Source organism: Calcarisporiella thermophila (genome assembly GCF_041956535.1).
Source record: "Calcarisporiella thermophila strain CBS 279.70 unplaced genomic scaffold VTP21scaffold_19, whole genome shotgun sequence".
NCBI lineage: Eukaryota > Fungi > Calcarisporiellomycota > Calcarisporiellomycetes > Calcarisporiellales > Calcarisporiellaceae > Calcarisporiella > Calcarisporiella thermophila.
The window spans coordinates 468,408-493,340 of NW_027192209.1; the positions used below are offsets into that span (position 1 = coordinate 468,408).

Consider the following 24,933-nt stretch of genomic DNA (forward strand, 5'->3'; position numbering starts at 1 on the left):
GAATGGCTAAATAGGGATGCACTAATGGGAAAAACGATTGTATCATCATTCTCAACCTCATTACTACGGTTGGAGTAAGAAGGAGATCTTTATCCCCCAAATTCTCAGCCATTTAAACCCTCTACTAAATTCAGCCCACTGCAATAATTGGGCGGGAGTCTGAGGAGTCAGCAGATCGAGAAGAGCAGTATATTTGGAGCACAGAGAGGTTCGGAATGGCGCTTAAACACGTCTTATTGACAAGACAATCCTCTCATATTTAGGTGCCTTAACAAGAATAGACTCTACCTTCTGGATATAGGTTTAAAGGAGAAGCAAAAAAGGAGCCACTAAAATAGGTATTCTTACATCTTAACTCTTTTCATCTCAATTATTTGGATGGTCATTGACAAATAAAGGAGGAAGTAATCGGATGCAGCAGCGGTACCCATTATTCAAGGTGGCTTTTTTATTCAGGAGTCCTTGAGAACTGATACAAATTAAACTGTTGATGCCCACATATACCCTGACATTTCACTATACTGTATGTGTGTCAAGGCAATGTTATCAGACACCAATTATGCCTTAATAAAGAAGTTCTCAATCTTCTATGGGATCCTTAAAATATTGAGATGTTTATTAACACGATATGAGAAAAATCTAAATACACCAGATATATCCAGCGTTACGGTTAAGAAGCGGAAATTATGGATAAATTTGGAGGAGGCGGAGGAGAGGGGGGGGGAGATGATGACGACGACTGTGGCAATGGCGTAGAGCGAAGAAAAACGATAGTGGCCTTAATACTGGTGAAATGGCGGCTGCAGGAAACGTAGAAGACGTTTTAAAATCGATATAAACATATTCTGGAGCCATTTCCTCAATATAGTTCGGATGATACGCTTTTTATCTGAAAAGTAAAAGCTCCCGTTATTAACTAATGATTGCCATTTTTACTAAATTGTCGATATATATAATAAATATTGTTTTTGCTGACTCATTCAAGCTACAGCCCAGGTGATCATATAAAATAATACTGTGATGAGATTATTTGACTTTCACTATTTTGCCGCCTAAGTTTGCGAAATGATCACTACTTCTAATGCCATAGTTTTCCTCCACCATCGACCAAACTGCTCTTAACAGAACAGACCCGTTACTCGTCTATTCACATACCGCCATTAGCTATCTACTAACATTGTTTTATTACTTTTGGTTAATTAGGGATTGTCCATTCACAGACTAAAAACAAGATATATATAGTTCATATGCTATTCATTACTTTCACATAGACCGAATGAGATATTGGCCCTTTCAATATATTATTTATAGCCATCACAGTTATTGGGGAATCTTACTCCAAAGAAGGTACTGTGTGCAGTTCTCTTATTGTAATCGATTCCGTCTGGACCATTCACAGCCTTTCCCTTTGTATGCTTCCAGAAACAACGCCTAGGGGCATTTCCTTCACTAAGGCAAGTAAGATGGTTCATACGTTTACCATCTCCGAAATTCGGATGCTCTGCTTTCGCCACTATCGTGTCCCTGTCGTTATAATATCTAATGCTATCCGGAGACATGTCTCTATCCAGCATATTAGCGAATTGAGTGTTTCCAGCTACCGGCTGTCCGAAGGTTACTACTTTGGGACTCGGGAGGGTGGAACCCCTGTTCAGCTTCATATCCCCATCTAGCTTCATCTTCGCGGCCATAATTTGAGCCATCGCCCCTCCTAAACTATGCCCCGTAATGACTAATTCGTCCCCCGGTCTGAAATATTTTTTAATCGCATCTAACGTTGGTTTATATATAGCATTAACATGGTCGTGGAAGCCTTCGCCTACAATTATATTAATATCTACTGCAGAGTTGATATAGTCTGTTTTACTAGTGCTTTTCAAATCGGCCCATGCATCTCCATAGAAAGGATTGTAGGTATTAGTGCCGGCAAATGAAACTACTACAGTATTACCGGATTTCCCAACATATCCTTCGGCATCTCCCTCCACAATAGGGACAAAGCGACCGCCACTAAATAGATTCTCTATTTTCTGGTATTTTGTTCCTTTTTTCATAGCCGTCGAACAATACGCAAAGGCAGAATAGCACATCTCTTTCTTTCCCTCAATCTTCATATCATTCCCAAAACAGTCGATCTCATTAACTCTTTTATCGATTTTGCCTAACGCTATATCAACTATACCCGCACCAATCCCTCTATTGTCCGGAGAGGGAAGCTCCCGAGGTTCCGCCGTAGAATTTGTTCCAGTTGGGGCTGCTTCAACTAGACATAGACACAGCATACATAGAGCGACTATCGTTTTGGGAATCATATTCGATCTTCAAAAGGGTAATATGAGTATATGAGGTGATTACTCGGATTTTATCTCTTGAAAAGCTGCTCTTATATATTAGCTAGGGCTCAAATAGTCAATCTCAGTTTTAATATCTCCGTGTGTTTGTGATATTTCATTTCACCAACCATCAAGACCACATGTCTTTATTAACCTCTTAACTCTCTATTTAATCCCACGAGTGTTCTACTAGGAAGTTCTAGTTAAACGCATATGTATAATTGTACTTCAATATCCTATTTCTCTCTTAGCTTTCGGCTGCAATTTTTTTTTTTGAGTTTTCTTGAATTCATTGCCTGTACGTTTCTGGTACAGAAATTTCCCATAGAGCTTTTGAGGGAATAGGTAGAGTAGTTACAATGACCTGGGCAAATTCTAGTTGTATTAATTTTGTTTTTATAAAAAAAAATAAACGGTTAGAAATAAATTCATAATTAAGGTCATTTAAACATTGGAATAAGATAATCTCAGAGCATAATGGTAAACATATATACATAAAATAATTTATGTATACTTTATGTATATAATAGAAATCATAAAACATATCTATATTTTGTATTATCAGATGAAGAATCCGCATAATACTGATAAAAAAAATAAAGTTCCCGAAAAGAGTTGAATAGAACCAAACATTCACTCGCATCAAAGGTATAATAGAAATAGGAAAACGAAATTACCCTAAATGGTATAATTGGGTTGCGTAAAAATTCTGTGCTTTAAAGAGATAAGAGATAGTTATCATGTTTGTGTATTTCATTTTATAAGGTGGAGATTTCTGGTTAGAAAGCTAACTCGTGAGGGACACCAATGACCTGTAAGTCCCGCTACTTTTTCGTCAAATACATCAAAATAGTACCCCTCATTAACAAATTAGTTTATATAATATATAAACTATTGAATACATTATAATATAGTGATTATATTATAATCACTATATTATAATGTATTCAATGAAAACAGTCACAGCTAACTGAAGGTTTGCCTATATGAAGGAAGATTAGTTATCCACCAGCGAGACCTTTCTCGACTCACAAGTATATCATCTCGAATGATTATATGTGTGTTGTAATACCATGTTCGTGTCCTACGACCTATTTTTTGTCGACATAGTTGTATTTCTGACGGCAAGGCCCAATATCATCCGATTTATCGATTGTCACAGTTACATAGTTTTATTGACCAATGTCCAAATTAGAATAAGTTTAGATAAAAGAAGAATACATGCGCATATCTTAGGATACAGTAACAATATGTGGTAAAGTCGGTGACTGGAAGAATTCCGTTTTTTCCTCCTCGCCATCCATCAACAGTACTCCCAACCTCCACTGATTCACATCATACACTCCGGCTTGCAGGAAACAAGCATGGGCCATCAGAGTACAAGTCTGTCCAGGGGTAAGTTGACCTTGCTCGCGCAACATTCCCACCCAGCTGAACGGGAGAATATTAATAGAGGGTCTCGATGCAGGATTGCCACTATTCCTAAATGCACGTAAGAGTCTTGTTAGCAATGCAGGCGGTTTACGCTAAGCATTGCAGGAATTGCTCACCTTGCTCTCCCGTCGTCTGATTCCATCTGTATGGTGAATTGGACCGATCTGTTCCATGAGAAATTGACAATCTTTACCTCCACAGGCATGATGCATGGCTTCCCACTATCGAAGTTGTGACGACATTCATTGGGACAGCGGATGTGCACTCGCAGTGGACTTTCCTCCCGCCCAGCACGATGTTGTACAATGCTCTGCACAAGCGCTGCTTGTTCACGTGCTGCTTGTTCATAGAGTGCGCGACGTGCATTTATTTTGCCCTGAAACGGGTTCTGTTGCGCGCCAAGGTTGATCCCAATGATATGGTGATGGCCTCGCCGCTTCATGCTTGGGATCTGCCAGTAGAGCGTCAAGTCAACGTCGTGGGTGGTGTAAAGTGTGAAAAGTGAGGGAAGTGCGCGTTCAGGTATGAGGGCATACTGTGATGAAAGAGTGGAATTTCGCCAGTGCACACGAGAGTTGATGAGGAAATTACGAAGAGGAGAGGCGGTATTGGTGAGGGCATTGCTAGACTATTTTAAAGATATTGTGGAGAGATGGGTCAATGGGGTGAAAAAAACGCTCAAAATATGGACAAAATATTACAAAGGTAACATGAGAAGTATTGATCTGGATAGGTGGAGGTTTCGACAGATTCCGCCGGTCGTTCAATAAAAATTTCTCCAGCGCATCAGAGGTAAATCGTTCTGGCGAGTGGTCTACGTCGACTTTTTCCCGCTGAATGCTGTAGTAGCTGTAGTGTGTTTGACGAGGACCAATCAATACTGTTTCATCAGTTGGTTGAGTCAAAGGAGCTACGCGCCATGTTGGGCTCGATAGAGAGAGTTGCATGAATTGGAACTCTGCCATGGTTTGCAGATTCTCCATTTCGATTCCCAGGACAAATTCATTATGCCCACGTGTGCTGGGTCGAGTGAATGCATTGATGCGAAGCGAAGGTAATACTTGTAGCGTAGCGGAAAGTCGCACCGTTCGATATCGTATCGCAGACTTTTCTTCAGACTGGTAAGAAAACAAGAAGCGGAACACATATTTCCCGATTCGGTCTCCCCGCACCCACATGGGAACTAGAGTAGTAGCGCCTGGCGCGAGCGTTTTTCGCCCCGTTTCATCCTGGGGAAGGAAGATATCTATTACTCTAGGGTTGAATAGCTGGTTCTCCAAATTCATCGACTCTTCCTTCTTTTCTAGGCTGTCTTCATAGATCGTCTGATCCAGTAGACCAGCCTCTTCGACACATAGAAAGCCCGGGTGGCTCAACCCTAGACGCAAGCAGGTCAGTCCTCGCTCACCTCGATTGTTGATTTCGAGGATAGCCTGGGTCACCTCTCCTGAAAGTAATACGTCTGGAAAAGAGTGCAATGTCACGTTCAGCAAAGGCATCGGGCTGGTCACGAGAAGGTTGAGCGAGTGATCGGGCATATAAACTACACCCATACGTTGTTGTTTCGTATCATTGAGGCGTTTTCCGCGCTTGTAAAAATGTCTAAACCCTGGGATAGCCCCTTGGAGTAAGAAGTGCATTCCTAAAATGTGCACCGAACCTTCTTTCCTCGGAGTGACTTTTAACTTTATCACTCTGTGTTCAAGCGGCTCTAGTATGAGCTCTTTGATTTGTTCCAATAAATAGTCCTCACATGCCATGGTCCATTCTCCATCGTTTTCAGTGACCTGGCCCTCAGGGTAGTCTGGAACAACCTCCAGCGCCTCTGTGTCCGGGACTCTAGGTGTGGCCTGATGTGTGCACCCTAAGATAATATCGCTTAACGTCAGCTGCACTTGCATTGGGTTATAGAGTTCAATATGGATTAAGACGGGCTCTCCCACGGCGCATATGGTTCGATTGTGTGCTTGATCCACATCTTTGTTCCGATTTTGTTCAGAAATGTCAGCCAGGTCTTTTTCCAATTTTGCCCATGTCTCTTCATCCTCGTCGTCTTTTGTGGTGCTTGTATTGGACAATGTAACCTTGACTGAACCACGATTCACAACAGGAATAGGGATATCTGGCAATTTCGAAACAGCTGCTTTACCGTTGAAACTTGCCAACCAATGCTTATATATGAATAGGAATTCCTTTAAATATGCGGCTTGGTTATGGGCCGGCTGCCGACTCTCTCGCAACAGTTTCAAAAAGAATCCGATAGCCCCATCCAAATCTTTAAGATGGAAAGCTTGCCGGCCTAAGGTAGCATGCACATGATCCTCGATTAAAGACCATTGGTGGGCGTCGTATACATATGAGGCAGCAAGATAACATCGGTAAGCATGCTCACGTTGATTGCACTTGCCGTAGCGGTGACCTGCTAGGATAAGGTGGAATGCATACTTCCGAACCATTGGTCGCTGCGTACGTAGAAAGCAATGTGCAGCTTGTTCAAGTAAAAGTCCGCTTCTTAGATCGGAATCCTTTTATCCAAGGAAAAAAAATTAAAAATCCCTAAATTTTCAAGAAGGATGACCAATATGTATACCTCGCCAGTCATACGAACTAAAGCCGAAGGAGCCTCGCGATACATCTTGCGAAACTTTAATAACTCGTAGTAGAATAAAGTGGCACGGGTTGCAAAATACGGTGCACGACACCGAGTGCTATAGGTGGACACTGCCTGAGAGAAATAGTGATCAACATCTGTCTTGCTGCCAACCAAATTAGGCATCAAGAGTAGGCAAATTCCCATCATTTCCTGTTAACGATCAAGATAATGTATATCATATATATGCTATTATTCTTAGATGAATACTCGTGCTAACCTGAGTTCCAGCATGGTATTTCCAGGCCTTATCTGCTTGAAAATCACGCTTAACTGCTTCATATACTGAATGTGCTAGTCGATAATCACGAAGCATAAATGCAAAATCAGCTAGTTTACGTAGTTGAGCCTCAGGGCTTGAGTGAGGGTATCTAATATAACATATTTTATGAGAAATAAAAAATTAAATAAAGAAAGCAGTGATATAAAGCTTTTACATTTGGTTATTGTTGCTATCTTGAGCTGATAATGAAGGGCTACTTGGAGTGGATCCGAAACTCGACTGAAAGGATTGCTGAAAGGGAACAGGAGATTTGCTTCCACTACCAAAAAGCCGTCTGCTTGCACCAAATAATCGTCCTGTAAATCCTCGGCGACTTGAGGCAATCTTAATGAATATTTAATAGAGATCAGACAATCGTGTCCAAATATACCGATAGAAAATTTGAAGTATACTTGATCATTCCAATGCTGAATATTTCGTTCCATGAACGGGATGATGCTCTGCACAACCATTTCCCTAATCATGGCCTTTACACCCTCAAAATCCTCCTGTGATATATACTGGCCGTGCTCACGAAATTCTCGCTCTGCTTGCTTCTCCTCGGGTAAAGCTTGGCTGGTTTCATCAATTTCGTCAAGCACATTTGTCAGGTTTAGAGTCGAGATACTTGCGCGAGGTGAGCTTATTGAATTAGGACGGGAATCGGAAATGGACGCGTATTGTGCGAGATGCATGTCTAGCGTTTCACGCTCAGACATATATTTATCCCATACATCTGGTCCACGGGAACCAGAGTGAAAGTCATTGCTCGATTGATCAACGGGAACTGAATTGAGTTTGAGAAGATGGCAGTGTAAACCAAACGTTCTTTTCATTTTTTCAAAAAGAGCTTGTGAGCTAAACAAAAATAGAGTGGTTGTTTCAATAAGTATTAGAAAAAGAAAGAAAATTTCGGGAAACTCACTCATCTAAACTTGTCGAGTGACCATCATGGATTAATACATAGTATTTTAATAAATTCGGGTCTATAAAGCCTTTTTCGAAAATTGGCGCAGGAGTGGTAATATTGTAGAGCTGAAGTAAGGTTTCCATCGGCTCGGGATTGTTGGATGATATGGCAATAATGCCTGTTAATAAATATGAGAATTGATGATAATGCTAAAAAATATTAATAAAAAATGTGCATACATGCTACAGGATGGTCAAAAGTTTCGTGTTCTGAGATGCCCCCAAAATTTGCAAATAGTCGTTTATATTCTTTGTACCAAGGGGTGAGCTCGTCGACATCCGCTATAAGAGAGGTAGTGGGTTTGGAATTTCAATATTAGTAGCAAATGGATCCATAGCACTTACTCTCTAAATATTCTGGTGTCACATCTTCTTTCGTTTTAATTGCTCTAAATTTGTTTGCAACCTCAGGATTGAGTGGTACTCGCACTCCCTCTGCAAGTACTTTGTGTGCAGCATGCAATTCTGGTTGCTCTAACCGTGAGAGATGAGCAAATCTAATTGTAAAATTTTCAATGGGATTGGGTAGCCCCTGGGAATCACGCGCAGTTACTAGGTAAGGTTAATATCGATACAAAATTTAAGAATAAAAATTTATGTATGAATTGAAGAAATATCCAGAGCAAGAAGCTTACCACGTCCCTCGATCATAGATCCAAAGGGGGTGAGTAGATCTACAACATTAGCCAAATTATTCGCTTGACATATTGCGTCCGCATCTGGAGATGATACAACCGCTACTCGAGGACTCAACAAACGGGTTACATAGTCGCGTGAAAGTGTGGTCTGTGCCGAAGAAGGAAGTGGAGGAAGTGGAGAAGAGGATGGGGTTGGTGGCTTACTCCCCGAGAGAGAAAGGCTTGGGGATGAAGTTCTGGAGATGTTCATTCTGGCGAATGTGAACTAATTATTACCACTCCGATCTCTATTCTCCCTTCAAGTACACGATCTTAGCGGCACATGAGAAAAGGGCAGCGCGTCCCGGTTATAACAGAGATAAAACGTCATCAAATGCCAGATATTAGAACTTAATCCTAAATCATTAGAAGACCGTCAAATTTCAATCCGCGATGTATTGTTCGTAATTAGGAAAAAACACGTATATCTCATCTCTGGCTAATAAGCTCTAGAGCTCGACTTTTTAGTTGACCTAGAATTCTTTTGTTATGAAGTAACTATAATCATTCCAATGTACATAGTTGGTAGCAAGCCTTGATGTATTCACAAAAAAAAAAATGCGTCAGATTCTCTTGATCATAAATAAATGGTGTATTTGGCCTGTACACACTCGTTTCCATAGTATTGATTACTTTATTATTTTTATATATCATAGTAGTTCATTAAATGATGAATGTAAATAGAAATGGCAGTATCCCATTTTATATGGGAAAAAAAATACTATAATATCAATTCTCGCATAAAAATTCTATATATATATTGCATTAATATTAGCTACTTAATTAGCTCCATCGTCCTGCTGGGGTTCTTCATCATCTTCGCCTTCATGTGGCATGTTGACAGTTGGTCCTGCTTGGTTATCGCCCTTAATGCTGACATTGGGGGCAGAGCTAGGCGCTTGTTTTTGGGCCTCATCGTTTTCTGATTCTGCCCCACCTTCTTCGTTGGCTTCGCCCTCGTCGTCATCATCGTCACCATCATCACCGTCGTTATCGTCGGCCTCCTCGCTTTCCATTACATCCTCCTCGTCATCATCTGCTCCATCAGATCCACTTCCCTCAGCATTTATGCTCTTTGGCTCGGAAGCTTGGCTCGCATTCGGCTCTTCTGCCTGCTTATTCACGTCAGTCCCTGCAGAAGATGTCCCAGCTGCATTTAGAGAAGCCATCTTTATCTGCTCATCGATATTTTTTTTGACAGCATCACGCTGTTTTTCGATGGCGAGAATGATGTCATTTGCGGAACCATCAGAGTACGCAGCTTTAATGTTCTTGATCTGTTGATCGTATGCTCTCAAGAACGTATTTAGAGAGTCTTGCAATCCGTTTCCCACACTGTTGCTAGTATCTTGGGCAACAAGGTTTTGATCCTGGCCCACTGCAGCTACGGGGGATGCAGCTTGTGCCGGTTGTTCGACAGCAGGCTGAGAAGGACTGGCAGAGGCGACTTGCGAAACCTGTGGTGCAACATCTCTACGCATCAACAGAGGAGACGCGGAGGAGAGTGTAGAGGCAGCAGCACAGAGAGCGATAAAGAAAGCGGATTTCATGTTTTCTCTTATTTAAGATGTATTTCTGTTGTTGATTTTAAAGATTTAAGTAGAATGATTCCCAATAAAATATAGAGAGATACAGGAGAAAAGGTTTGGCCGTTAAAATACGGAAAGAAAAACAATTTCGTTTTGAGCGCAAAAACAGTTCGTTTTATAATGTCAACTAAAGGACAGTTAAAGTTAATGTGCAATCCGGGGGGTAGGAAGGTGGACCATTAAAATTTGGGGCAGTTATAATACCCTTTCTCACATTTATCTGGTATATGGAGAAAATGAAGGGGGTGGTTGTATGCCAGAGGCTACATACGGTAATTAGGTGAGGTCAAAACGCAAACCCGCCCATTTATTTTTTGACTAAACCAATCTATAAACCCCTAAACAGATTTTAAGGGACTAAAGGATTGTAATCTTGACGATCTACTTGCGGTTGATACCGGTTATGTAATGGTTAGTTAGGGGTGATCCTCACAAAGCGTTTCCCTTAAGGAAAAAATGCCTATATTACACGGTATTCAATATCCATGTCATTCTTATCGCTATTTCGCATATTTTCAAGGGATGTATTGCTTATTGCAAATTATTTCATAAATTAAATACATCGATGTATTTTCTCTATAACGTAACATAATGACGTGTAACCAAGCCGCAAAATACCTCAAATAATCAAGTACTAAAAACTTGATCGTTTGACATTGTAGCTGCAAAATAAGATATGGTGTATATATAAATTTGCTCAAGGATTATATAAGATACAATGTACTGGCGGTTTGGATTTCATAACCCATCAGCCATTGATGGGTTACTTGAAAAAGAGGATGTAACACTTGAAGATCTGTTGGATGAGGACGATTTACTTCAAGAGTGTAAATCTCATAACGCGAAGCTCCTTGAATAGTTTGTATTCGACTTCCGAATTTCATATATGAGGAATTTCGCTGACATTTTTTTATTGACGCAAGTCTCCGCGATCCAGCCATTTTGGGGCAACTGTTTGATTATATTATAAGTGATGAGCTCGAAGAGCGGCAAAGATTCAAGTAGGTTGAGTATATATAAAGCAAACTTCTAAACTCCTCATTGATACAAGTCACGAGTAAAAATTAACGTACGCATTAATAGATACCCTTACTTAGCATGCGAAATTTTCTCGAGTGGACTGAATATTGACGCAGTCACTGAGAACTGGGATCTGCTGGCTAGATTTTGGAAATTTCTTGACCGTCCTTCGCCTCTCAACTCTCTCCAAAGTTCATACTTCAATCGCGTTATATGTGCGCTGTTATCCAAAAAGACTGCTGAGGTATATTCTTTTATTAATATATCACGCTATTGTCTTTGGCATCTAAGTGTAGCTACACTCTTTAAAATCCTGTACATAATAGATGCTGGAATTCATCAAATCTCAAGGCGATGTTGTGAATAAGTTTTTATTCCACATAGAGACTTCGGCAATAGTGGATCTATTAGTAAATATTATTAGATTGGAGGAGTTGCCAGAGGGAGCTGGAGTAGTAGATGTACGTATCGATTCTAGAGTATCATTCCAATAGCTTTAAAATATTTACTAATTCAGATTGTATCTAGTGGCTGGATTCTCAGGGTATTATTTCGAAGCTCATAGAAAAATTGGACCCAAATCTTGACCCTGAAGTGAGCAAATATATACTGTAGTACCCTTTTTTTTCTGGCTAACGTTCGAATTCCCAGGTTCATTCAACTGCACAACAAGTGCTTTTAGAAATCATTAAGATTTCTCAAACAAGCAACCCCGAAGCTCCTTCTATTGGTCCTAACGTGTTAATTTCGAATTTTGTCAGGTAAACATTAGAATTCCCATCGTGTCTTCTAAAATGTATTGAGTGCTTTTCCCACCTTTTTTAGCGAGAACTCTATCTCAAGATTAGTGGATTACATGTTAAATGCTGAAGCTCCGCACTCAACTTCAACTTTGATAAACACTGTTCCAATCTTGATTGACTTAATTCGTCACAATAATGCGTAATTAGCAGATATATCATCCTGTGCTCTTATTGCATTTTCTAATTCGCATTTATTTATTTTAGTGACTATATTTTAGACCCGAATGCAAATCCGCAATTTCAAAAGTCAGCAAATATTGTAGATTTAAGTCCTATATTGCGCGTCCTTACCGGACGACTTGGTGATTTCCAGCGATTGTTGGTCAAGCCAAATTCATGGGTAAATATTTTCTATATCGTAATAGTCATTAAAGGCGTCATTGACGTTTCATTTTGTTTAGAACGATTCAATTCCGCTAACTGTTGGAAAAATTACTCCTCTCGGATTTGAGCGTCTCAAAATTTGTGAATTACTTGCAGAGCTTCTTCACTGCTCCAACATGACGGCAATGAATATCAAAGGTCCATTAAATACTCATTCCAATACCAACTCAAGCCCAGTCGCTGAAGGCAGTGAAAATCCTATGCAACCAACCGAAGATGCTCAAGTTTTACTCGAGGCAAAATCAATTGATCAAAATCCTGATCAAAACGCCGTGAAAATTAACGGAGAGACGAATGAGTCAAGTTCTGCTCAACGTGAGCGGGGTAAAGAGACGGAGGAAGCGCAAAATACACTCGAATTGGAAGATAAACAGGTCAGGTTCTCGGAGAAATCTGAAGTTGTCCCGTTGTGCGACGATGCTACAGAAGCAATGGAGAGAGATAAGTTAGTAGTTGGTGATCTGCTTAAGCAAAAATTCATTGAACACCGGATCGTTCCTACATGCTTGGTAAGTATTTAATCAGATATTTCCTTTAAAAGATCAATAAAAATTAAATGAATTTTTTATAGGATTTGTTTTTCGAGTTTCCCTGGAATAATTTTTTGCATTATGTCGTCTTTGATATTATTCATCAAGTCATCAACGGAAGAATGGACCAAGAGCACAATCGGTCACTTTTATTATCTGTAGGTTATAATTATTCAATGTTCGGCTGAATTCTGTATTGATGATACATGATTTGTTTTCTTGAATTAGTTGTTCACAGATGGCCAATTGACTAAACGAATTGTCGAAGCTCAACGTCGTAACGATATTGAAGCGTAAGAAATCTTTTAGGATAATTTTTGAAATGGCATTTTTCGACTGTGTTCAATTTTTTCAGTGCTCGTCCTCGGGGAACACGGTTTGGTTATATGGGTCATCTTACTGGTATATCCGACGAAATTCTTCGACTTTCGGAAGAACACTTGAGTTCGCTCCCTGAATTGCAGCCTTATCTTGAGTCACCTGAATGGGTGGATTACCTTTCTCACGCTCTTCGTGAGACGAAGGAGCGAGATCTCCTTCCTCTAGGAGGAGCACGTCCCGCTCTTAATGGTAGTATAAATTTGGGTACCGGTGAGAACGAAGATTTTGTGGCTGAAGAGGGATCGACTTCGCAGAGGTTGTTGGGTGACCAGTTTGGACAATATATGACAAGGGAGATGACAAACAATTTTGATGAAAAATTCTGGATGCATGGTGAGGAAGATGATGATGATGAGGAGGATGACGAAGAGGAAATCGAGTGGATGGGGTGAGTGATTTTATAAATATATAGATGAACTAAAAAATTGAATTTTTCGCTTTTCCAGGGATTTTTGTTGGGATGCAGAAAAAATGCGAAGCGGAATAGGAGGATTAATGGAAGGCAGATCTAAGATGGTACAGGATGATGATTCAAGCAGCGACGAAGAGAGTAGTGGAGCCATGCGTTACACAGCAACTCTAGCTGGTCCGCCACTCACCGTCGCTGACTGGAACGAACAATTCTACCGAGCGCATTCTTCATCTTCATCGTCATCGAGTGATTTAGAGGATGGCGATGGCGACAATGACGAAGAAAACGAAGATGAGGCTGGTTCTGGTGGCGAAGAATTTTCTCCTCGGCTCGAGGATTTTGCAACAGTACGGGTAGCAGACAGGGTAGATTTGGATGAGATTTGGGGAAGCAACCCGGAGGAGAATGTAGAGGAGGAGGGGGATAGAGAGGGCTACAATGGATTCGAAGATTTGAATGCTCCAGCGTCAACTATTGCAAAAGGGCATAGCGAAAATATTGTAAATGATGAACAAAAGAAGGAAATAACAGTCGAGAGTGAAGAAAAGGATAAACAATAGGGTACTCTTATATTCTCTTCGCACTTTTCAGGTCTTTAAGTGGATTGGACTTTATCTTTTTTCAAGCTATCGCAAAATGGTAGTTCACTATTTCAATCTGGAACAATTTTTACTTTTCTTTTGTATTAATGGGGGATATTTAGACTGATCTTTATTTGGATTAAGTGTAGATGGGTAAAACTACATTTGTTTAATTGTAAAATTAAACTCCTTTTTTTTTTCTCTCCTAGTTTGTGTTATTTTTCTTTTTAGTTTGTTGTTTTTACACTTTTCTCTTTGGAAATAATTACTGTAGGCAACTCCGAGCTTGTGCCTTTCAGGCAATCATCAACTAACCTTGTAAATGGTGCTCCTATGCAGAAGTTTTCTTGAAACTTTACATTAAGACTGCGTCGTCTTATCTATTTATGCATTCGAAACTTATGCAGCTTAAAACATCACTCAGTTAAATTCCCAAATATGAAATGAATTTCGAAGCCTCATTAATTCCAATTCCGTTGTATCTTGTCAAAATATATATCTATTACTCAAAATGTAATAGGATTAAATTACGGTATGATCACACCCAGCGACATCCAGCCGACTTATCCACAACCGTCTTACGCTCTAAGATTTCCTCTACTCTTTCTTTGACCCCTCTCTTTCCTTTTCGCTCCCGCAGGAAGAAATCTACAACCTCTGTACGAGTCAATTGTACTGGGCCAGTATCAGGGTGCTCACCAGTGACCACTCGCTTCACCTCCTCTTCCTTCGGCAATCCATAGCGTGCATGGGGGTATGCTTTGAAATTTTCCTCATGCAGCAGTTCTAATTCCTTTGGTTTCTTTTCATCAAAGAATTTTCGTTTCACCTCTGTCGTCTTTACCTCTTCTAGTTGGGCAGGATTCCACTTAGGGCTGTTGGTTTTCGTAATTAGCAACGCGGTCACACCTTCGTGGAAATCTGGTGTTTTAAGGAATTGCTGCGCAAGTCGGTATTCCATCTTAAAGCAATCGGCTACTCCCAGTTGAGATCCTTTACGAATTTGGGCAAGCGTGACTTTGAGGCTGGTAGGGGACATCTGCATAATCGTATCGTGAGCTTTTTTGGCAAAGTCAGTAGGATCATTCTTGAGGGCATCCACAATTTTTTCAACATCGTTAAATTTGAAGCATCTATGAAGAGAGATTCAGTGTTTATAGTCAGTCTGATAAGAATTGGGCGTTGGAAACAAAGCATTAATACCTATCAATGACCCGACGAGAATCTCCCCCAAGTGAAAAAGAGTGCTGAGGATCAACACTGGCTGTAAAATCTTCTATAGCCGCATTGACAACATCATAGCTAGACGAGTCCAGTTGGCTAAGGCGCTCCTCTAAACTGGCGAGACGAGAGGATGGAACATAGTGGGTTGCGATTCCGGCATGACTACGAAAAAAGAAAAGTGGTTAGCTAATGTAATCATGGAGCATAGCTATGATAACTGATTTGCATACAAAACATCTTCTCCCTTAAGTCGCGCTCCGCTTAGTGCAAGATAAGTTCCCAATTCTCCATCTAGCCGAGGCAGGAAGAAAGAGCCGCCGACATCTGGGAAGAAACCGATCTTGGTCTCAGGCATAGCGAACACAGTATTTTCAGTAGCAATGCGAAAAGGAGCGTGGACCGACAAACCAACACCTCCACCCACTAATCGTATATTCAGAATATGTAAAAAAACTGCGAAATCAATACCCAAAGGATGCAAGCTACTTACTTGTTACGCCATCCAAAATGGCGACAAATGGTATTTTAAAAGTGGAAATTAAATGGTTTAGCTGGTATTCTTCTTCAAAAAATTTAACAGAGTTTGGATCATTTTTTTGTGCTAGTTCAATTACAGCTATGATTATGAAGATAGTTAAAATTAGAATATTATCCTTATGAAAAATTAATATATTAGGGAGAACTCACATTTCACATCTCCCCCTGCGCAAAATCCTTTTCCAGCACCCTTGAGAAGAACAAGCTTGCATAGCTCTGAATTTTCCCAAGTGCGCAAGTGTGAAGTCATAACTCTGACCATATTAAGGTTTAGTGCATTCAGAGCCTTGGGTCTATTTAGCGTAAGGACACGGCTACCAAACACCTTATTAGGTATCACCTCCATCTATTTTTTGTCAAAAATAAATCAGATTACTTCCTCTGCAATAATATTCCATGGCAAATTACCTTCTGTTCCTCTGCTGTTGAAGCCGCTGTGCCATGTTTTATGCTGGTAACGGTAGTCATCTATAATTTGGAATAAACTCTAGTATAGACAGCAAATTCTGGTAATTATGGATAGCTTACGTTCACAATATTCGGGAGGAAATAAGGGGAAGTTTGGTTAAACTTGGTTAATCTTTTGGGCACATGCCTCAAGGATGACGATACGAGATTATACATTTTTCAACTAATCTCTCTAACCGAGAACCAAAGTTTATCGAAAATATTGTGGGAATAAAATATTGATGTGACGTCGAAATTTTAAATATTTCGTAGTCACAACAGTAATTTAAATGGATTAGAATTAGTATGTTAATAATTAAAACTTGAAGGTTGTGAGCGCTTGAGGTAGCGCTTGGCCATGTATTTCTATCACCTTCGATTTGAAATATACACAATTGCACATAGTTATTCAGAGGAGGAGGGAGCGACTTCTTCAAAAGATCATTCCGCTTATCTTGATCTCAACAGATCTACATTTGTACCTGAGGACATATTTGAATCTTTGCCTGCAGACACAAATACTACTGTTAAGGGTCTAGATAAAAATAGCTCCAGAAGTAGAGAAGAGCATTGGGATTACAAGTCTGTTAATCGCGCTGCCCCCAGCAATTTAATCCAAATTTCATTACCGGTTTTTTCGACATTGAGTCAATCCCAGCCATACCGTAAAGTTGGTTTAGATCGTCGTGTGGGTCCAATTGATATTGTGTGGTTCAACGCGCTTGAGAAAATAGATTCTGTGATGAGTGAAGACGGATCGAGAAAGACAGAAGAAGCAACTAAATCGAATGCAGGAAATGATTCTATTGAGGCACCAGTTGATCATACACGTGCCGAATCGAGCTCCTCCGTTAATACAGCTATAAATTCGGCTGAATCTAACAATTTTTCCTCTGCTCTCTCAGTTTCACGTGGAAATGCTTCGCCGACCCTCAGATCTACACCAACTAAATCTAAGCTTACTGTACCTGTCGGCACTGTTCAAACACTTCCAGAGTTCTCATCTGGCAATACAGAACTCAGCTATGGAATCGTGCACTTGTACAGAGATTCCCAGGAGATACCCAACGGAGAAGAGCCATATTTGAAATTGGATACAAAAGTATCGAATGATAGTGCAAATGGGGGGCTGCAAAATGTCCTTTGCGTGTTAGCAGTACCATCCTATATGTCACCTGCAGACTTTGTGGCATTTACAGCTCCGGTTGCAGATGCTGTTTCCCACTATCGTATTATTAGGTATTTTGGTGGATTATATTTGTAACATGATCCATTATTAATATTTTTATATAGGGACGCTTCACCGAATAAGTTTTTGGTACTCATGAAATTCCGTGATAGTGAGCATGCAGCTGAATTTTACAAACAATACAACGGACGCCCTTTTAGTTCTCTCGATGTAAGTTTAATTTTATTTTTATTGTTCAAAGTTTAAATGATAACTGTTTGCTACTATATCTAGCCGGAAATTTGTCACATTGTCTACATAAAATCTGTGGAATTCAAGTCCACAGCTATCCCTCAATTTGCTTTCCCTTTCTTCCATGGCGTTGAGTTTGATTCATCCGCGACTTCTTCTGACTTATCTCCTGTTGGCTCAGCAGCCCCTATTTATGAAATCCCAACCTGCCCAGTCTGTCTGGAACGAATGGACTCATCAGTCACTGGCCTCCTTACTATTTCATGTCAACACACTTTCCATTGCCATTGCTTAAGCAAATGGGGTGACAACAGGTATGTATTAAAATTTTTTGATTCACATCATCCAGCAGAGTGAATCATCGGATCACTTTGTTTTATAGTTGTCCAGTATGCAGGTATAGCCAGTCACGTGATATGCTTGATGAAGAAGAGGGCGTAGAGCAGAGTGTATGTGGTGAGTGTGGTGCTAGTGAGAGTCTATGGATCTGCTTAATATGTGGTCACGTTGGGTGTGGGAGATATCAAGATGCACATGCGTATGCTCATTATGAATCCAGTGGTCATCTTTACTCTTTGGAGCTAGAGACCCAGAGAGTATGGGATTATGCTGGAGATGGGTCGGTTCATTATTTAGGGTTTTCGAAATAGTCTTTTATTGACCTAGGGCATCTCTATAGGTACGTGCATCGCTTGATTCAGAACAAAACAGATGGCAAGCTCGTGGAATTACCTTCTCCAAATCCTGCTGCTCAGTCCGAATTCCAGAATCCCCATGACGCACAAGTTTCTCAAGAAAAGCTTGATGCTATTGGGCTCGAATTCTCTTATCTTCTTACTTCACAGCTCGATTCGCAGCGCATGTACTATGAGGCAGAACTTGAAAAGATAGTGATGCAAGTATCGGCGCTGACTGCACAAGTCAAAAACTTGACCATGGAAGTAACTACTCTGAGTGCTGGAAAAGAGCAGGCGGAACGAGAATTAGAGGAGTATGGAAAGACCGTCAGGGAATTAGAACAAGGGAAGCGAATGGCAGAAAAGAAACTAGAAAAGGCGAACGATCGCCTGAATAAAGTAGAGAAAGAATTAAGAGAGGAGAAAGAGGTAAATTACTATCTATATAGTTAAGTAAAACCCTTCATAAATCTATTGCTTATCTGTAGATGTGCAATTCTCTGCGTGCCAATCAAGAAGAATATAAAGCATCCCTTAGCGCGAAGGAGCGTGAAGCTGCAGAATTGCAGGAGCAAGTTCGGGATTTAATGTTCTTTTTGAGTACCCAGGAGAAAATTGCAAAATCGGAACTGCGAGATGAATTACAATCTGGCACCGTAGTAGTGCCTTCCAGCCCAGAAACCAGCTCTGGGACCGGCACAAATTCGCCGCGGGGTAAGAGAAGGGGTAAAAGATAGTTGGAATCCTTAATGCTTCTTACATCTGTTTATAGTACCTATTTCTAAGTTCACGATCGTTATATGATTAATATTTTATATATATTTGCTTCTCACATCACTTATTCCCTTTTACTTGTTCTTCCTTTGTTCATGTACAATAAATATCATTCAGGACTCCATTAATCTTTCCATCTTTGATTATGCAGTAATCTCCCAATTGGGATCGAGTAGAGGATCTCGTCTTTTGATTCCATTATCGGTAAATGGTGAATTGTTTAATTATAGAAGCTAGAATTCACAAGTGTATTCAAGTAGATTGGATATTATAACTGCCTTCAAAAATTATTCTGCAATTTAAATTGCTCGGCCAAATTTTTTATTCTTTTATAAAAAAGAATGAAAGGGAGTAAAAAAGAAAGTTTTGGAAAATTGTATCACGGCATTTTCAATTGATATTGTGTAAAACGAGTGATGTGTGGGAGGGTTGGTTCAAATGTATGGTGTGCCAATTGCACCAAGCCCAGTGGTATACTGCAAACTAGAGGCAAGTGGGATTCCAGAGGCATATTGCAATCCAGTAGCATACGGTAAACCAGCGGTAAGTGGCGATATACCGGCAAGTGGCGATACACCGGCGAGTGGCGATATTCCGGCAAGTGGCGATACACCGGCAAGTGGTGATATTCCGGCAAGTGGCGATACACCGGCAAGTGGTGATATTCCGGCAAGTGGCAATCCACCAGCAATTCCGCCTAATCCCAGAGGTAACGCTCCCAGTCCCGCTACCTGCCGCTTGTGAACCACCGCATTGGTGTTCGCAACATTGTACACATCGGCGTGATTTGCAGCCTTGGTGGCCTCGTTGGCCTTAACATTGGCTGCAAGGTTTGCATGGTGGTGGAAGCGGTCTTTTACATTGGCAGAGTTGGCATAGTAAGCACTATTCAAGACGGTGGGGAATCCCCATCCGATGAAGCGCTTGTCGATCTCCGCCGAGTTCTCAAGTTGCTCAGCAGGAACCGGGGAGGCAGAAGAGACGTGGGCAAGTGCCAAGAAGAAGGCGACGCACAAAGTGGAGAGGATGACCTTGGTCATTTTTGCTGAGGAGTTGTTCTTGTAAGGAAGTCGAGAAGCGGCTGTTAGTTGAAAAGAAACTGCACTTTTCTCGACACTTTTATATCCAAATGAACATATAAGATCGAATACTGATACATCAATTTTCCAGTGTCTGATGCCATCTCTAACACAGATACAGCGACAATATTGCACAGCTTTGATTGATAATTGATGAAATCTTGAACACATGTTCGAGAATGCTCGTCATCTTATCCAAGCCAAAATAGTGATTGTACATAGATAGCTAATTACATATTTGTAGGACATCCAAGTAATATATCTGTAGATTTCACATTCAAAAGATAATACGCAATCATTCTAAAAAGATCGGTAATTTGCAGTCACATTTTTGCAATCATGTCTTAAGAATCGCTTAAAATCATAAATATGTATATACTGCCCTGCTCGATGAAAAATCTCGATAATGAATAGGACAAAAAGTGGTATAAAACAGGATCATTTCATTCTTTATAGCCTTCCAATTTCCCAAAAACAATCTGTCCGTCCAACACGGTACCTAGCACTTTACTCTCTAATATCTCTTTTTCAGGTATCGTCATGATATCCTTTGAGAACACAACAAAATCTGCAAACTTCCCCGGCGAGATAGAGCCAACCTATAAAATTAAATGCTGGTTATTGCGGTCGAGCAAAAATATTATGCGTCAATAATATCTTACCTCATTCTCTTGAAATGCAGCATATGCAGCATCAATAGTGAAGCCACGCAATGCCTCTTCTCTAGTTAAAGTTTGTTCTGGATACCACCCTCCATCGCCACTTGGCGACGTTCCATCCGTGTATTTTCGAGTGATAGCCGCATAAAAACCGAGCAACGGATTAGATTTTTCGATCGGAAAGTCGGATCCTAACGCAATATAGGAAGAGCTGGTAAAAACTAATAAGCGTCGATTCTAAAAGTGTAATAATAGCACTAAGGAGTTACCCAGAATTCAAAAAGGATTTCCATGCATATGCACCTTTAATTCTTTCCGGACCCAATCTTTTTTCAGCATATGACATATCACTTGTAGCTGAAAAAAAACTCAACTATAAGCATGTGGTGTATAAAAATTCGCAATCTATTTGTTTACCATGGGTCGGCTGCATAGATGGAATGATACCAAGCTCGCTAACACGACGAATATCATCCAGTGTCTTAGATTGATATATAATAAAACATAGTTAGAAAGTCAATTCAAACAGGAAAACCTTCAATGAGATTGTACAAGAATTTGGGCATGCTCTATTCTAAAGCGATGGAAGTGGTTTAACTTGAAGCCATTATTCGGCGCCTCCTTGCTGTGGCTCTTCAATATTTCCTCGAATGTGTTAATGGTGATATGATTGGCTAGGTCGCCTATACAATGGACATTGACTTGGTAACCGTTGTTGGCCCATTGACGGGCAACTTCCGCCAAATAAGTGGAGTTCATGAGCAGAAAGCCAGATTTTGTAGGATCATCTTTTAAAATAGGCGAGTTTCTCAACACCAATGGAAATTTCAATCTCAAAGAAATTTTCTTACCTGTATAAGGCTCCATCATTGCTGTATTAATATAATATTAACAAATCATTAGAAAAGAACGAAATCCTTATAAATCCATATTTACCTGCTCCCCAACTGCCAATGGCCCCATCCATGAAAAGCTTAACACTTTTGACGGAGAGTTTTCCGGCAATCTCGAAAGGAGGTACTAAATGGCCACAATAGGTGTTTTTTTCCTCACAGGCAAGCATTGCATAAACTCGGAGCGGGAAGCGGTCGTACTGAATGGCTCTGGTGAATAAAGGAAATTAAGATATGTCCTCTGAGAAATGATACGAGTCTGGAATCCAATACCTTTTGAAGAACTCAATTCTACTTGGAGTAGTAAAGGCATTATGCATGCCAGTAATACCAACTGAGTGGAGCTCGGTTATTGCAGCGTCTAATGCGGACAAATTCTCTTCCTCGGTGAACTTCGGTACAAGTTTCTCTGGCAAATGACAAAACGTTAAAACAAGATACTGTAAAATCGTATGACAAGAGGGACACAAACCGACAAGAAACATTGCGTTATCGACAAATACACCGTATCCTGGGTCTTTAATAATTTCCTAAACAAAACATTTTTAGAATTCATTTTGTAAAACAATAGATCAAAAAATTAACAACAATACCCCTCCATCCAGTGTCTGCTCTAAATCAATTCCCTGTTCTTGGAGAAGGGATATAACCTTTCCGTTGACCCAATAAGCATGATAATCTATGCGGTATAATACTATTGGGTATTGAGCCAAAATAGGTTCTTTGTCAAGATCCTCCTATTAAAAGAGTTTAAGAAAAACATTAAAAAATGCACAGTATATAAAGAGCGAATGGTAGAGCTACCGCGGTAGGGAATTTTCCTTCCGGCCACCTGTTTTGATCCCAGCCAAACCCTCGTATCCACTGTCCGGCTTCAGGTCGTAGCTTAGCAATCTTTTTAAGCAAGCGCTCTCTGACCTCTACAAGAAATTCAAATGCATTTGATAACTACCAAATAAAATCTTGACTAAGTTTACGCCCACCTTCTATGGAATTAGCTCCGGTGAGGTCTGGCTGCAATATGGATTGGCCCAGCTCCATCAAATGCTAAGACGTAAATCATAATAGGTCTAGGCATTTAACTCTCTCCAAATAATATAAGTATGTGGGATACCTACGCCATGTGCATCAATTATTCCCGGGACGATAGTTTTATTGTTGAGATCATATACCTTAAAAATAGATTTCGAGTAGGTTAGTATAAAAATGAAGGAAATCAAATCAGGCCAACTTCGTACAGTGCCCTTGTTCTTCCATTTCTTTAAGATATTCTTCTTTTCCCCCACTTCTATGAACTTTCCGTTTTGTACTACAAATGCTTCGGCATGAGGGCGCGAACTATCCATGGTGATCACGTTGGCATTGTGTACTATATACAGGGTGTTTCTAATTTTTTATCATAGATGAGACAATCCTATATTTAATAATTCTATAACGTCATGGAATTACCCTGTTCTTAAAAACCAAAGATACCCTGCGAATACTAGGAGAACTCCGAAGACAATAACGTTTAGTAATCTTAGATTATTTGAAAGCTTGGAATGCGACTAAATTCAAATAATAAACAACATTAACGTTAATTCATGAGTAAAGGTATTGAGTCAGCGAGAAAAGGCTGAGAATACTCTAATTTAAAAATTCTAATGGAAGATCTCAAAGCCCTAATTCTCTGAACTTTACCGATATCAGGGGTTCATTTTCAGTCGCATTCACAGCTTCAGAAGCTGTCGTGAAGTCATTTTTTGGGGAGCGACGTCGATTCGAGATTGCCATTACTGATATTCTTTTTCTCACATTCAACGTGAATCCAACATATGCGGAATTTAAAAAGCTTCAATTAGCTTCAAGAATTGGTAGTTAGTTTTGCTTAGGCGGTTACATTGAACTGAGCTCTCTATTGAAATCAATCCTTTACTAATTTAATTATCTGACATGATTATTACCATTTGCTAGAGAATATTAGGATGATTGATATCATGTAACAATTCATGATCAATAGCCAGTAAGCAGATCTTTCTTTTTTACAGGTATCATAATACATAGTAAGAACCCATCAATGAGCAAATAAAACCTTAACTAATCGCAACAAAGTGTTTTGATCTTGAAATAATGATAAAACGGGCAAATTTATACAGTTTTATAGATATAAATAAAGAGAATATATCCATTTGTTTTTGTCTTTCAACCAGCAGCCGCTTCTCGACTCCCTTACAAGAACAACTCCTCAGCAAAAATGACCAAGGTTATCCTCTCCACTTTGTGCGTCGCCTTCTTCTTGGCACTTGCCCACGTCTCTTCTGCCTCCCCGGTCCTGCTGAGCAACTTGAGAACTCGGCGGAGATCGACAAGCGCTTCATCGGATGGGGATTCCCCACCGTCTTGAATAGTGCTTACTATGCCAACTCTGCCAATGTAAAAGACCGCTTCCACCACCATGCCAATCTTGCAGCCAATGTTAAGGCCAACGAGGCCACCAAGGCTGCAAATCACGCCAATGTGTACAATATTGCAAACACCAATGCGGTGGTTCACAAGCGGCAGGTAGCGTCATATCTGGGATTAGGCGGAATTGCCGGTGGATTATCATCTGCCATTGGTGTATCGGCACTTGCCGGTGTATCGCCACTTACCGCTGGTTTGCCATATGCTTCTGGATTGCAATATGCCTCTGGAATCCCGCTTGCCTCTAGGTTGCAGTATGGACTGCCATATACCACTGGGTTTGGTGCAATTGGCACGCCATACATTTGAGTTGATGTCTTTCCATTTTAGCTCCCTTCATTCTTACAGTGTGAAACTCAAATTCGAATAAAATGAAACATGATAGGGTGGGAAAATACCCCATTTTAGTTGCTTCTTCTTTTGCCTCTCTCTGATGCCTATATCCAGAAGGTAGAATCTATTCTTATTAAGACATTTAAGCATGCGAGAATTGCCTTGCGAATATGACGTGTCTAATCGCCATGCCGAGCTACGTGGTGCTCCAACTTTAACCTGGACTATAAATCACTGCTCTTATCGAACTGTTGTCTCCTCAGACTCCCGCCCAATTATTGTAGTAGGTTGAATTTAGTAGAGGGATGAAAATGGCTGAGAATTTGGGGGATAAAAATCCCCCTCTTACTCCAACCGTAGTAATGAGGTTGAGAATGATGATACAGTCGTTTTTCCCATTAGTGCATCCCTATTTAGCCATCC

At 40.3% G+C, this 24,933-nt stretch overlaps 9 protein-coding genes across 9 annotated transcripts; 3 read left to right on the forward strand and 6 right to left on the reverse strand.

Annotated features, from left to right (window-relative positions):
• Nucleotides 1-1,301: 1,301 nt before the first annotated feature.
• Nucleotides 1,302-2,312, reverse strand: VTP21DRAFT_4002 (uncharacterized protein; the record flags this gene model as incomplete). The annotated part of the gene is made up of 1 exon (XM_069394366.1): nt 1,302-2,312. The coding sequence occupies one exon, from the start codon at nt 2,310-2,312 to the stop codon at nt 1,302-1,304; it is 1,011 nt and encodes a 336-aa protein (XP_069248881.1).
• Nucleotides 2,313-3,565: 1,253 nt separating this feature from the next.
• On the reverse strand, nt 3,566-8,536 carry VTP21DRAFT_4003 (uncharacterized protein; the record flags this gene model as incomplete). Its single annotated transcript, XM_069394367.1, has 11 exons — nt 3,566-3,815; nt 3,884-4,395; nt 4,469-6,292; nt 6,358-6,570; nt 6,638-6,788; nt 6,855-7,024; nt 7,093-7,537; nt 7,605-7,767; nt 7,829-7,930; nt 7,994-8,200; nt 8,284-8,536. The coding sequence occupies 11 exons, from the start codon at nt 8,534-8,536 to the stop codon at nt 3,566-3,568; spliced, it is 4,290 nt and encodes a 1,429-aa protein (XP_069248882.1).
• A 568-nt stretch (nt 8,537-9,104) lies between these two features.
• VTP21DRAFT_4004 (uncharacterized protein) lies at nt 9,105-9,875 on the reverse strand (the record flags this gene model as incomplete). The annotated part of the gene is made up of 1 exon (XM_069394368.1): nt 9,105-9,875. One exon carries the CDS (start codon nt 9,873-9,875, stop codon nt 9,105-9,107), a length of 771 nt encoding a protein of 256 aa, XP_069248883.1.
• Nucleotides 9,876-10,632: 757 nt separating this feature from the next.
• Nucleotides 10,633-14,004, forward strand: VTP21DRAFT_4005 (uncharacterized protein; the record flags this gene model as incomplete). The annotated part of the gene is made up of 13 exons (XM_069394369.1): nt 10,633-10,772; nt 10,838-10,915; nt 10,998-11,178; nt 11,261-11,395; nt 11,463-11,528; nt 11,586-11,695; nt 11,760-11,876; nt 11,942-12,077; nt 12,139-12,630; nt 12,693-12,809; nt 12,880-12,944; nt 13,007-13,420; nt 13,479-14,004. The coding sequence occupies 13 exons, from the start codon at nt 10,633-10,635 to the stop codon at nt 14,002-14,004; spliced, it is 2,577 nt and encodes an 858-aa protein (XP_069248884.1).
• A 559-nt stretch (nt 14,005-14,563) lies between these two features.
• Nucleotides 14,564-16,254, reverse strand: VTP21DRAFT_4006 (mitochondrial 37S ribosomal protein mS47; the record flags this gene model as incomplete). The annotated part of the gene is made up of 6 exons (XM_069394370.1): nt 14,564-15,158; nt 15,229-15,411; nt 15,480-15,672; nt 15,740-15,865; nt 15,937-16,132; nt 16,195-16,254. The coding sequence occupies 6 exons, from the start codon at nt 16,252-16,254 to the stop codon at nt 14,564-14,566; spliced, it is 1,353 nt and encodes a 450-aa protein (XP_069248885.1).
• A 337-nt stretch (nt 16,255-16,591) lies between these two features.
• VTP21DRAFT_4007 (uncharacterized protein) lies at nt 16,592-19,067 on the forward strand (the record flags this gene model as incomplete). The annotated part of the gene is made up of 6 exons (XM_069394371.1): nt 16,592-17,472; nt 17,527-17,632; nt 17,696-17,967; nt 18,036-18,272; nt 18,333-18,759; nt 18,819-19,067. The coding sequence occupies 6 exons, from the start codon at nt 16,592-16,594 to the stop codon at nt 19,065-19,067; spliced, it is 2,172 nt and encodes a 723-aa protein (XP_069248886.1).
• Nucleotides 19,068-19,538: 471 nt separating this feature from the next.
• Nucleotides 19,539-20,144, reverse strand: VTP21DRAFT_4008 (uncharacterized protein; the record flags this gene model as incomplete). Its single annotated transcript, XM_069394372.1, has 1 exon — nt 19,539-20,144. One exon carries the CDS (start codon nt 20,142-20,144, stop codon nt 19,539-19,541), a length of 606 nt encoding a protein of 201 aa, XP_069248887.1.
• Nucleotides 20,145-20,626: 482 nt separating this feature from the next.
• Nucleotides 20,627-23,508, reverse strand: VTP21DRAFT_4009 (uncharacterized protein; the record flags this gene model as incomplete). The annotated part of the gene is made up of 16 exons (XM_069394373.1): nt 20,627-20,782; nt 20,846-21,053; nt 21,112-21,199; nt 21,260-21,323; nt 21,395-21,630; nt 21,694-21,714; nt 21,779-21,945; nt 22,009-22,144; nt 22,208-22,265; nt 22,329-22,472; nt 22,540-22,655; nt 22,719-22,782; nt 22,854-22,907; nt 22,974-23,121; nt 23,185-23,282; nt 23,416-23,508. The coding sequence occupies 16 exons, from the start codon at nt 23,506-23,508 to the stop codon at nt 20,627-20,629; spliced, it is 1,851 nt and encodes a 616-aa protein (XP_069248888.1).
• A 215-nt stretch (nt 23,509-23,723) lies between these two features.
• On the forward strand, nt 23,724-24,486 carry VTP21DRAFT_4010 (uncharacterized protein; the record flags this gene model as incomplete). The annotated part of the gene is made up of 2 exons (XM_069394375.1): nt 23,724-23,737; nt 23,925-24,486. 2 exons carry the CDS (start codon nt 23,724-23,726, stop codon nt 24,484-24,486), a joined length of 576 nt encoding a protein of 191 aa, XP_069248889.1.
• Nucleotides 24,487-24,933: the final 447 nt, after the last annotated feature.